General features: G+C 45.6%; 1 protein-coding gene across 1 annotated transcript; it reads left to right on the top strand.

Annotated features, from left to right (window-relative positions):
* The first annotated feature begins 2,530 nt into the window (after positions 1-2,530).
* Positions 2,531-11,685, top strand: rpz (rapunzel). Its single transcript, XM_083919178.1, has 3 exons — positions 2,531-2,577; positions 5,246-5,328; positions 7,678-11,685. Exon 3 carries the CDS (start codon positions 7,705-7,707, stop codon positions 8,386-8,388), a length of 684 nt encoding a protein of 227 aa, XP_083775304.1. The 5' UTR covers positions 2,531-2,577; positions 5,246-5,328; positions 7,678-7,704; the 3' UTR covers positions 8,389-11,685.
* The last annotated feature ends 2,155 nt before the right edge of the window (positions 11,686-13,840 follow it).

Raw genomic sequence — 13,840 nt, 5'->3', positions numbered from 1 at the left:
TTTTGACTTTTTCTGACACTTTTTTTTCTTTCAGGGCTGATTTTTTTGTACGCATTTTATGACTTTTTATGACTTTTTATGATTTTTTTCCATAAATTATCCCCTGGCTGCTTTAGTCAGGCTCTCCTTTCACTGATTTAAGCTTTTGTTTTATTTTTCTTTTACATATTTTGACTTTTTCTTGTTCCCGGGGCTTGTTTTTTGTGCACTTTGACTGATTGAAGCATTTGTGGACGTATTATATTTACACTTTGTTGACACATAATCTACTGTGACAGGTAGGACTCTGTTTGCTCTTGTACGTCACATAATAAAGACACCTTAAAGACCTGTGGTATCACCTTTCTGTTGTAATGTGGCAATCACCTGTACAAATGTGTCTCTATTCATAAACACAACAGAACTTCTTGCATCAACAATTAAAGTTAAACCTAAAGAAAAATGAACTGAGTGAAGAAAACTCTCTGGATATTCTGCACAATAAAAGAAAAACAAGATTTCCATTGATGCTTTTTGAATTTATTCAATCATACATTATGAGGTAGACTTGTTTGGAGTCACATTAAACAGCGCATGTTCAAATAAAGTGGTCATACAAAAACATATTCCTACAATAACATAACAGATGATCCAAAACACAGCAGATTATTTAAAATGTATATATAAATATATTAATGATGAACAGGAATATTTGATGTATTTCGGCTGATGAATACTCACAGTTGGGTTTATCCTCAGTGCATCCAGACATCATTGACAGGGCGCTCCTCCTGCCCCCCCACCCCCAGCTAAAAAACAACAATAACACCATCTTGCGACAGCAGCTGTTTGCCACCCTGCGCCCTGCAGCCTACACATTACGCATGTGGACCGCAGAGCTGATCTTGCACCACCGTGGTTATTACAGCATCATATAGGCCGTGTAAGTGTCCGTGGCACCGTGACTGTGTTCGGTCTGAAACATGATCTGTTTGACAGCTGCGGTGGCAAACGCACAAAGAAGACAGACAGGCGTGCGTGCGTGTGTGCGTGCGTGCGTCCGGCTGGAGCTCCGGCTGCTGTAACGACACACGCGCCGGCTCTCACCAACACCATGGTTTGCGCTCGGATGTGGACGGTGGGTTTGATTTTTGAGCAGATAACGAAGGCTCTGTCGTCTCTAACGGACACTTGTCTTTGTGTTTCGGTTTTTCCTTCACTACAACCCGCGGGGAGGGACAGGGCTCCCCTCGTGCTGCTGCTGCTGCCGCCTGAGGCTCGGTGTCTCGGAGGGGATGCGGGGTCTTCGGCCCGCTGGAGGCTCAGGTCCGGACACGCACGGAGGCAAACGCCCGTCATAGTTGTGTCTATGTGCTGTTGAAATATACGACGTAACCCCCACAGGCACCACTCAGGCGTACAGAAGGGAGCAGCATTGTCCTTTAGCGCTTTGGTGGCAGCTGTGATAATTTGCATAGAGGTTTGTTTTGGGGAAAACAGCCTCAACCGCCGATTCAGCCACTCTCCCAAGACTCCATTGGATGTGTGTGTGTTTTTGTGTTAAGCTTCACGGCCCCGTGCGCGCTGCAGGACCCAACTGATGCCTTTTCAGGCCCGGGTAAAGTGCAGATTAGGGCACTCTGGCGCACTGGATGGGTGCGTTTACAGCTCAGGTTTGCGCCTCATTGGTATCCACTGATGGTCAGATACACGGTAATGTCTATGTATACGCTATGCTGCAGTGCTGTTGGTATTAACACTATATATTAAAGTACTATATTAAAGTAATTCATATATTTAAATATGTGAAATATTTTAAAGTTCTAGCTGCGCCATTTGGTTAATCTCTCTGGATGCATTTGGACTTTAAATTCGATTAAATATTCGTATAGCTTTTAATTTTTTGTAAAGTAACGATGGAATTTAAAGTAAATTGTTATAATAATTACCCTTTAAGCTGGATACACTTCTCTTTTTGTCTTCTGGAGCCTTTGGAGAGCTCGCGGTGCCTTTGGATGCACCTGTGCACTTTTGGAGCGGTCCAAAAACGCTCTCTTTGCTTGGTCGGATTTTACGCGTATGAAAATATTTTACTTCCATTTTTTTGTCCCAGTCCTCAAGAAAGGGGTCTCTTTGACTCAGAAACACCACCAATGGACTCTTTGTAGCCTCCCACAGATGCTCCAGGGCTTGGCAAACGCACACAAGGCAGCAGAAAGCGCCTGAGTGTTCAGCTGCGCACTTACTGACAATTGCCCTTCAGTATCAACTGTATGACTGGTGGATGGGCCACAATAAGTTGGAAACCATAGGGGTGGGCCATGGTGCATTTGAGGAGTGGGTTTTCTGTTTGATGCCACTGTCACGCCATTTTAAAATGGTGATTTGGAGCTTATTTATATTTGGTGCCAAATGCGCCATTTCTGGGGTTTAGGGGCTCTCTGGGCTCTTTAAAATCAGTTTGGTTCAATTTGATCACCCCTGCATATTCAACATACATGGAAGTGTCCTCTTTTGCAGGGATTGCTGGGAAGAAGAAGGAGGCTGTCGAGGTTGGGACTTTGGGGAGGGAGGTATAGCCACAGCCACTCTCAAAAGGTAAGAAATCCTCACTTCTGCTGTGGCCAATGGGGCCCAATGTTGGCTGGGAGGCGGATGGAGGGTATATAGTCCACATTTAGCCAGAGAAAGTGAGCTTTGCAGGTGTATTTTGGTGTCTTTGCTGTGTGGTAGTGCAGGGAGGGTCAGGGCAGTATGGTGTGCATTAACAAGGAAACATGGAGGCACGGCTAGAGGGAGCCATAGCTGAGCAGGGAGGCAGCTGCCTGGGCCTCAGCTGTCAGCAGAGGTGGTGTTTCACTGCTTTAAGCACTCACAAACAGAAGAACACTGTTAATTATGGGACTTTTTCCTCATTTATGTGGTTATTGTTTGAACTGCAGCAGCCTTACAGGGTGAGCACTCCCTCCACACAGGCTGGGATCTGTAAAAAAGAGAGAAAAGTGTCATAAAAGATGAAGAAGAGGCAGAAAATCGTTCAAATGAGCTGTGAAAATGCAAACTATACACTTAAGGGACAATTTTACCAGAACATAATCTGTAAATGTGGATTAGCCTAGCATTGGTGCTATCATAGAAAACATTCAAGATGGCCTCTCCAGGGCGGGGAGGCAGGTGAGAGCAGCCTGTCACTTCCTGGTTAGACTGACAGAGCTGCTTCATGTACACCCAGCACTCAGTGAAGACGTTTCTGAGCAGCTCGGACTCAAGCTTTATTTCTATTAAAGCTGGTTTACGGTGGAGACGCACAGACACGCAGCAGCTGAGGCACGGGGCCACAGACACAGGCACAGAGACGTGGGAGCACCGGGCTTTCTTTAAAGGCCACGCTGCTGCAGAGCACAGCAGTGATTGGTCAACACCCCCAAACAGCTGCATTAGCTTTTAATTAAAGACGCTTAATCAGTTTTTAAATTAATACGACCAATATAATTATAAATCAATCCTCAGTTGTCTTCGGATTAATTCAAAAATGGCACAAATTGATCAAGGTCGCTCGTTAAGACGTGTATTTGAATGCGAAGCGTCGATGTAATGATTATTTAATTCGCACAAAGGGTTAATTTTTCTGTTGCGTATTAAAATGTACCTGCAGGAAGCGTCAGATTCACCAAAATCATTTAATTTGTGATCAAATATAGATCAGGTTGTCGAGTGCTTTGACATGAAATCTCACATTTTGTCTTAAAGAGGACATTTGTGTCAGAAAAGCCGTAATTTACCCTTCAGTCGCCTGCGTCTCCTCTTGCTGTTCGCTGTATCGTGTCGAGACGTTTCTCTCGTAGCTCATCCTCTGTGAAAACAGGAGCACAAAATTAGAAATATAAGACACAAGAATGGAATTTGTTGCTTATTTAGACGCTATCGAGTACCAACAATGAAGCAAAGACCTCTTTATCGGCCACACAACAGCAAAAAGCACAAAAAGGACATTTAAGTGGCGTGCGGAGGGCCGTCAGCTCAAACGCTGAGAAGATGTGATGTAAAATAAATGATTGCATTTGGAAAAAGTGACATTTAAGAAGCATCTCATGTACATTTGATTTCATTTTACAGGATTATTCAAATAAAGTGCTTCTGTTTTGCTGAATTAGTGAATTGAATCACATCATCTGCAGCTGATCTGATGCTAAAGGGTTAAATCCTGCTCCTGAGCCTGAACGTCACCGCTGTTCGTCCACAGTGATGGTGCTGAAATCAGATGGGGAATATTATGGGTGTCTTTGTTACTATACGGTCAGTTACTGCCCCCTCTGGTCGACGAAGATACTTTAAAAAAGGGACAAAAACAAAACAGAAACGCACACCAAGCCTGTTCCTAACAGCGTGTGTGCGCGTGTGTGTGTGTGTGTGTGTGTTTCAGCGTCTGTGGTCGTCAGCTGCGTGGGTCCCCAGTGTACGCACACCAGCCTGTTCCTTACAGCGTGTGTGTGTGTGTGCGTGTGTGTGTGCGTGTGTGTGTGCGTGTGTGTGTGTGTGCGTGTCAGCGTCTGTTTGACCGTGCACACCCTCGTGGTCGTCAGCTGCGTGGGTCCCCAGTGTACGCACACCACAGGTGTTGTGATCATCTCTGTGACTGTGTGTCCGTAGAACCAGAGCGTGCACGCCGAGCATTAACCGTGTTACTGAGGAGCAGTGGAGGATAACAGGATATGTCACAGTGAACACGAGTCCCTTATCCTGCTCTGAGGCTGATTCACTGTCCCTTATTAAACTTGTGTTTGTGCAAAACGCCCCCGAGTATCAGGCGTCAACAGAGATTTTACAGTCAGCTCAGACAGGTTTTACTTCAAACATCGAAATCCTGCCTCTAAACTGGCTTGAAATCATGTAATATTTGCATAGTTGCTCTTATTATGTAACAGACAAGTCTTAGAGCGCAGTCAGCCGTGGCGTGTTTGTTTTCCCACTGCAGCTCTGAGCCCCGCCCATAAGCTGCTGCTGCTGCCGGCGTCTCAACACGCCTCCCTTCACCCTGCTGCTGAGGAGCTATCAGCCCGGCCCGTAGAAACACACACAGAGCAGCCTGGTGCTGAAAGGCTGCGCTCGAGCTCCGTCACGCAGCAGCAGGGAGGCTGTTAACTCCCTCACTGCTGAAAGCTGCAACACAAATCTGTCCCTGGTTCAGAGAGACGGACGGATGCAACGTCTGTGCTGGATATGTTTGAACCTTGTGTCTGAAACTCTCGTTTGTCTTGTGTTTCAGGAATCATCCTGATCGGGACCAGAGGCGCTGTTACAACTCCAGGACGAGGTTCCCCGTGTGAGCTTTAAGAGAAGACATTCAATGTAAGCGGCTGCATCTCCTCTGCATGAGTCAAACCGCAGTTTTACTTCACCATCAGAGCGGTAGAATATTCTGGGATAAGCTGCTCTGTGTAAAGAGTGTCAGCACAGCGTACATGTTCCTCTTATCGTTTTTTGCTCGCAGAGCAGCTAAGAAGTGGAGTCAGCTGATTTATAGCTGTCAAGCTGAGCCTTTAGACCAGGGGTGTCAAACTCAGGCCCGTGGGCCAGATCTGGCATCCATGCTACCAGTCTCTGCAGACACACTGAATCCACCCCTCCCCAAAAACGACCCAAAGAAAGATGGAGGACAGGATCTTTCAGCAGCGCTGGGAGGCAGATTATCTCTTTTTTTTTTTTTTTTAGTAAAGAAAGATGAAAGCACCACAAAAACGTGACAAAATCACTAAAAACAGACGCAAAACACCACAAAAACGTGACAAAAACGACTAAAAACAGACGCAAAACGCCACAAAAATGTGAAAAAAATAACTAAAACAGATGAAAACACCACAAAAAGATGACAAAATGACTAAAAACCGATGAAAAACACCACAAAAACGTGACAAAATCACTAAAAACAGACACAAAACACCACAAAAACGTGACAAAATCACTAAAAACAGACGCAAAACACCACAAAAACGTGACAAAACGACTAAAAACAGATGAAAAACACCACAAAAACGTGACAAAAACGACTTAAAACAGACGCAAAACACCACAAAAACGTGACAAAACGACTAAAAACAGACGCAAAACACCACAAAAACGTGACAAAATCCCTAAAAACAGACGCAAAACACCACAAAAACGTGACAAAACGACTAAAAACAGACGCAAAACACCACAAAAACGTGACAAAATCCCTAAAAACAGACGCAAAACACCACAAAAACGTGACAAAACGACTAAAAACAGACGCAAAACACCACAAAAACATGACAAAACGACTAAAAACAGACGCAAAACACCACAAAAAGATGGCAAAACACCACAAAAACGTGACAAAAACGACTAAAAACAGACGCAAAACGCCACAAAAATGTGAAAAAAGTAACTAAAACAGATGAAAACACCACAAAAAGATGACAAAATGACTAAAAACCGATGAAAACACCACAAAAAAGTGATGAAAGAAAGATGGAGAACAGGATCTTTCAGCAGAAATGTTAGTAAATATTGAGTTTGGCCCAAAACTGTCCCAGTTTTTAAACTTGGCCCACTGTGAACTGAAGTTTGACACCCCTGCTCTAGACCATAACAGACTTCCCACCCTTTTTCATGTGATTTAACGAGCTATTTCGAGCTGGACTCAAATTTTAGAACATCAATCTATATTTTTATGTAAAGATACAGAGGAGTAAAAGCGTCCTCAGCACAGACTGAAGTCACCATCTCTCTCTGTGTAATCCGAGCTTCTCCGTTCTTCGTTTTAATAGCTGGAGCGGCCCGCGTCCATGTTTGTGCATGTGCCTCAGACATGTTTGAGGGACTTTTAAGAGACATAATTTAAAAAACAATGATCATAATCAGAGCAGCAGAGGGCGAGATATCTGGGTACATAGTCCCGTATTTGTCTCAAGCTTCAAAAACAGTGGATTCTACATTTACCATAATGCAACAACCTCAAGAATTAGCCCCATCAGGGTCATCTGAACCAAACTGAACCCTTTAAGGGCGCACTCACACTGTCCATCCGTACCGTGCCCACACAGGTTTTACGGGTAGAGCCTAGTTTGTTTGACCAGTGTGAGTGCAACCGTACTGCGCCTAGGAGCGGTACGCTTGCCGTCCACGGCCCGTTAGAGAGAGTTGGGCTTTAGTAAAGCACGTTTGCACATGTACGAGCACGAGCGTGCGCACGTGTACGAGCACGAGGCCTACGGCGGTTCTGAGGTCATTTCCTGTGCGCCTGTTGGGACGTAGAAAAAAGAAGGAGGGACCATGCGCGGACATTTCAAACAATGGCGGTGAAAGGTTCACGTTGGTGTGATGCGGAGGTGGAGTGTTTACTGCAGATTTGGTCGATGAAAAGATTCAAAAACAGTCGACAAGACGCACAAAAACTCAGAGGTCTACGGAAAGATCTGGAAACAAAGCCACGCATCGCCATGACGTCATCAATGCGTGTGGCGTGTTACGGCGTGATGACGTATAGGCATCAAGAAGCATTCTCCGAGGCCCAGGTAGTGTGAGTACAAACGGGCCTGGAGGGGGAGACAAGGACCCTAAAGCACGGGGCACGGGACGGAGGCACAGTGGGAGTGCGCCCTAATATTACACTTGAAACTGAAGGTTTGTGAGTAATAACGTATTTCATGTTTATAATCAGTTCTTTTTCTGTCACAGACGTCCACATCTGCCCACAGTGACATCATGATGGATGAGGAGATCATTGAGGACCGGGCCAAGCTGAAGCAGGGCCTGGTCAAAGTGCTCCAGTGCGTGGCCACCATCTCCTCGGCAGCAGCCGTGGTCAACCCCATATTTGGCGTGGCCGGCTCCCTGATCCGCGTGGTGCTGCACCACGTCGACGACGAGGACATCCGCACCCTGAAGCGCGAGTTTGGCTCGGTGCACCGGGCGCTGGACGAGCTCTCCCAGATGAACCGCAACACGCTGGTGCAGATCAAGAAGGAAACGCTGGACGGCCAGTACTGCCGCGTGGAGGAGAACCTGAAGAACCAGTTCAGACGGTTCATGGAGATGGTGGAGGCGCGGCCGGAGCACCGCGAACGCAAGAAGGACGACTTCGAAGAGAGCTACTCCAACGACCTGGGAGACCAGAACCTGCACACGCTCTACGACGGCGTGGTGGGCAAACCCAAGCTCTTCAGCAAACCCATCCTGGAGGTCTACCTGAAGCACTCGCAGGGCGACCGCCGCACCATGGAGCGACTCTGCACACGCCTCACCTACCTGTTCTGCATCGGCCTCATCGCCCTCATGGGCTACGCCGCCGTCATCGGGGACGACGAGGAGGGTCTGAGCGAGGAGTGGGCCGAGAAGATGGAGAACGTGCAGGAAAAGATGCAGGAGGCTCTACGCAGGTGCAAATGAAGACGGGCTCTCCGCCCTCAGTCAGGACTCACAGGTCCACATTCCCTCCGCGGCGCCTTCCCTCTTAGCTTTTTCTCTCCGCATCAGCACTTTGTAAACACCTGCAGTCTCTGCTTGAACGCTCGGTGATGGTCACGAGCGAAGATACGTCCCATTCTTTCCAAAACGCTATTCGTCCAAACTCTGATCTTTGAATCGCAGGCGTGTCTTTTGCGTCCAGGTTGAGACAAAGACGACTAAACTACTGCATGTCACGATGTCGGCTCAAATTCACATCTCGATTATTTAATTTACGTGATGAATCCGGAGAAAACTGCGGCGGTTTTGATCGATACAGAACACTTTGAAAGCCGTCAGCTGTCAGATCGTAAACATTATGAATCGACTCTGAATGGACGTTAAAAACATCCCTCGCGTCTTTGAATCAGCCACAGCAGAAACACTACATCCTGCCCATTATGCACTTTTACGCAAACTATTTGCCACTTATTGTAGTTTTTTTAATCACGGGTATGACACTAAAAGCAAATCAGCTGGTTTGAAAGAATAAAAACCTCGACATTAACGTGTGTTTGCAACTTAAAGAGGAACAGGAAGCAGAGTTGATGCGTCTGTCGTACACGTACAGCGTCGCTACAGAGCCTCCTGTGAAGTCCTTACACTTCAAATCTGTGTCTTTTTTTTGTTTGGTAAATAACAAACACAGGAAGTTGTCAGTTATAACTACGATCTATAATCTAAACAAAGAAATGAACAAACATCCCAAAGTTCCCAGAGCGATGAATGTACCTGCAGACGTAAAACCCCATCATCATCATCGTATCGTGTGTTTCCCGTGCACATAGCTCACCATACAGTCATTGTGACAGTCGACCACTACATTTTAGGTAATCTCATCTTCATCCGCTTATCCAGGGTCGGGTCGCGGGGGCAGCAGCTTTAGCAGGAGACCCCAAACTTCCCTTTCCCGGGCCACATTAACCAGCTCTAACTGGGGGATCCTGAGGCGTTCCCAGGCCAGTGTGGAGATCTAATCTCTCCACCTGGTCCTGGGTCTTCCCCGAGGCCTCCTCCCAGTTGGACGTGCCTGGAACACCTCCCTAGGGAGGCGCCCAGGGTTCATCCTTACCAGATGATCCTGAACCACCTCAACTGGCTCCTTTCAACGCAAAGGAGCAGCGGCTCTACTCCGAGTTCCTCACGGATGCTGAACTTCTCCCCCTCTCTCTAAGGGAGACTCCAGACCCCCTCCTGAGGAAACACATTTCAGACGCTTGGACCTGGACCTGGTTCTTTGGGTCCTGACCCAGCTTTCATGACCACAGGTGAGGGTAGGAACCAGGACTGAGGGTAGATCCAGAGCTTTGTCTTCCTCAGCTCTCTTTTCATCACAACGGTGCGGTAGAGCGACTGCAGCTCCGCCCCCGCTGCTCCGATTCTCCGGCCAAACTCACGCTCCATCGTCCCCTCACTCGTGAACACGATCCTGAGGTCCTTGAACGTCTCCATTTTAGGTAATTTCACACTAATTTCTTAGAGTTTCGCAGAGTTCTTTATTTTTGATCATTTGCGATTAACTGAAAACACTAACAGCACGCGCAGATTTGTTGTAACACTACATGGTGGTGACACGCTTCACCACAGAAGGACACGCGCAATGTAATTTACCATTTATGGGATCAAATGAAACTAATTGTTATACGTGCTAAATGGGAAGTGAACTTGTACTAAAGCGCCTTTCTAATCTTCTGACGACTCAAGGCGCTTTCACAGTGTTAGTCACATTCACCCGTTCACACTGTTACACACTGATACACACTACAGACCGTCTAATCTAACCATTCACACCATATTCACACACCCATGCGCAGCACAGGGAGCAATTCGGGGTTCAGTGTCTCGCCCAAGGACACTTAACGACATGTGGACCGGGGGAGGTGGGGATCGAACTTCCAATCTCTTGAATGGAGGACGACCCACTCCTCCACTGCGTCACAGTCGCTTCCATTGTCACGACTCAGATATGTTTGTTTTTGTTTGTTTAAACACATCTGACTTTCGAAATGAGGTATTAGAGGGAGTAATAATGTCCCCGCACGGATCGTTCCACTCCGGAGATGCGAGTCGGCCACTTTTTTATTTTCTGTATCACACGTTCAGCAGGTGGTTGTAATAAATAGAAACAATTATCTGCTATTATAGGATTTATTTGGCCATTTAGAGTCTTTGAAAAGGTTTAATTTGCATGATTTGAGGATCTTTTTGTTCTGTTTTTACAGTTAATCCTCAGAATCAAGGTAAAAGTTTGGGCTCTTCTCATGAACGCCTCATCTGACCAACAGTGCCTGAATGGTTTTGTATTCATTTGTTTTCTTTTGAGGGCTTTGTCTTAATCATTAAAGTCTATTATTATGGAAGGCATTAGGTTTTCAATGGTCTATACCAGTGGTTCCCAACCTCTTTCTTAAGGGACCCATATTTTTACCATTGTAAACTTTGGTTACTTTTTGACATTCTCCGCAGTCTCCTTTTCCCGACGCTTCGCCATCTCTCCCTTAGCTCCGCCTCGCAACGACTGCTGCACGTGAGGCGTTCAAGTCCCACACGCTCTGCTCCTCGTGATAAAGGCCTATAACTTATTAATTTATCTAAAACTTGAAATACATGAATAAAGGTTTAATGTGGCCCTTGGGTTTAGTTGATTTTGTCACATATATGAATTAAATGCTCAGCCGACTCATTTATTTAACATTTTAATTAGATTAAAACTATTAAACCCCTTAAAATCAAGAGGGCTTCGCGACCCCCCCTGGATCTTTGACGCCCCCCAGGTTGGGAACCACTGGTCTATACCCTACTGTTCAGATTTTAAACTTGTGGTTGAAATAATGTTTTTAAATGTGTCTTTTCTTTGTTTGTTTGTTTGTTTTGTCAAAAGCAGCAGGTGTCAGAGAGCGAGCAAAGTTATAAAATATCAAACTAAACATGTGATCACTACACATCCAGTTCCCACATGACTCTCATATTTCCCACAGGTCCTGTTTTACTCTCATCTGTCACTTAACTCCTAAACCCGGGTCTGGTTCGGTGTCTTCGTCTCTTACTGTTACAGCAGATTCAGTATACGCTTCATGAATAGAGTCTCAATGCTGTCGATATGGAGGAATACTATATGAACCTCTTAAGGATGTTTTTTTTAAATGCCATGTATGTGAATATGTTGCCTTTTTTGTTATGAATCTTTGAACGCTGGATGCATTTGTGTCACTATAAATAAACACGAGTGAATAAAACCGACACATGGACGAGTGGATTATTTCAGACTGGGAGCTCAGATCTCTGCGGCCGAGTCCGTCGTTCTGGAATAACATGTTCAACTATTGCATACGGGAGTAAAGTCTGGGTATTCTTATAGTTTAGGACAGGGGTGTCAAACTCAGGCCCATGAACGTGTCTGACTGCTGTTTGTGTGAGGAGGTGGTCGGAGGGGCCGTAGGCGCTGATTAGCAGCCACACCTCCGTCAATCTGCCCCAGGGCAGCTGTGACTACTGTTGTAGTTTACCACCACCATGAATTAATGGGACCTGGACTCTGTTAAGCGCCCTGAGCACTGAGAAAGGCGCTCTAGAAATCAAAGCCATAATAATAATAATAAATATTATAATTGGCCCGCAAGATCATATCAAGGTTCTCTGAGAGCTGGTCCACCATTCTAAATCACATCCACGTCTACTTTTCTGTTAGCAAACATGAGCATCCATGCTACCAGTCTCTGCAGACACACTGAATCCACCCCTCCCCAAAAACGACCCAAAGAAAGATGGAGGACAGGAGCTTTCAGCAGATGATCTGTGTGTGAAGGTAAAGAGCTGCTTGTCACCGTGGCTGTAACCAAAGAATCAAACAGAAGAAACACCACAACAAGAACAAGGAGCTGCACTGGAAAGAGTCAACGTTACACATCTGGAGAGAAGGGAACACATGCACATTTGCAGTCTTTTTATTTTTTTTTTTAGTAAAGATGAAAACACCACAAAAAAGAGGAAGAAACAATTAAAACAGATGCAAAACACCCAAAAAACGTGACAAAATTACTAAAAACTGATGCAAAACACCACAAAACGTGACAAAAATGACCCAAAGAAAGATGGAGGACAGGAAGTTTTCAGCAGCGGTGGGAGGCAGATGATCTGCATCACTTTCTATCACTTTCTATCATCACTGCATCACTGTATTGAGTTGTACTGTGACTTAGTTCAGTCAGAAACGCTGCTACACTTTAACACTTGTCACTTATTCAGTTTGTACTTTTTTTATTCAGTATGCTGCTAAACTTCACGCTGCGTATTGTTGTATATTGTTTAAACCTGCGTTTAACCACCATGTCTGTTGCACTCTGTCACATTTAGTTATTGTTTGATTTATTTGATGTCAGCTTTATTTTGATTTGATTATGTTTTTATGCTTATTGTCACTCTGATCCTTTCCCCCCTTTGTGTTGAAACTGTTGCACAATCATTTCCCTCTGGATAAATAAATAAAGCATCTTGAATCTTCAATCTTGAGTCCCAACACTCACTTCATGATCACACACAACCATATTCAAACATTCAAACACAAAACTGATTGTTTTTTTATCAAATTGAAATATTTCTCCTGTAGCTTCATGACTTTATTTGCACGAAATTGAACCTTTTTGGCATCTTTGGAAACCTGGGACTTTAATTGGTCGTCTGTTGAATGAAGAGGCTGATTTTAGGAAGGATGTGCACGTGCATTTCACTGCTTTGTACGCAAGAGGGCGCGAGAACTTCACGTGCTTCAACACTACACCTGTTTCCACTGAACCCCCCTCGAGGGACGAAAGCATCTGCATCCAAACTGATCAACTATTAAAACCCCGCTTCCTTCTAAAGGCTCCAACAGATCTGCCACAGCGCATGCGCAAAGGCAATCCAAATGAAGTCAGAGGATCAAGAGAGAAAGAGAGAGAGAGAGAGAGGGGGGGGGGGGGGGGGGGGTTACCCGAAGTCAAGCGCGCATGGCCTGGGTTCACACCTCTGGCATGGCCCTCATGCGTCCTTTTCCAGCTGAACAGGTTTGACTCTCAGCTCAGAGTCGGGGAACCCAAACAGGAAAATGTGCATTGCAGGCGTTTGAAAATGCAGATGAGTGAGACACAAAGAAGTGAGGCTCCTACCTGTCACTGAACCGCGAGCGTCCCTGAGCCGCCGGCGCACGTCCTCTGTCATGTGATGGAGCGCGTGTCCGTCTCCTGGAGCTCGTGTCGGTGAATCCATTTCCACCTGAAACAACACGAACGCGCTTTATTTCAGAAACGCAGATTAAAGTACTGAGCATGAAATGAAGAGACATGTTTTTTAAACGTGATGTGAAGCCCTTCATAGTTTAGAGGAGACACGATGTGCGTAATGATTTTATTATATTTTT

Source organism: Echiichthys vipera (genome assembly GCF_963691815.1).
Source record: "Echiichthys vipera genome assembly, chromosome: 8".
Lineage (NCBI taxonomy): Eukaryota > Metazoa > Chordata > Actinopteri > Perciformes > Trachinidae > Echiichthys > Echiichthys vipera.
The sequence above is the reverse complement of the archived record's forward strand: the minus strand, read 5'-3'. Positions and strand labels throughout refer to the sequence as shown.

Coding starts and splice junctions, on each gene's coding strand:
- rpz (XM_083919178.1), top strand. CDS start 7,705: ATGATGGATGAGGAGATCATTGAGGACCGGGCCAAGCTGAAGCAGGGC.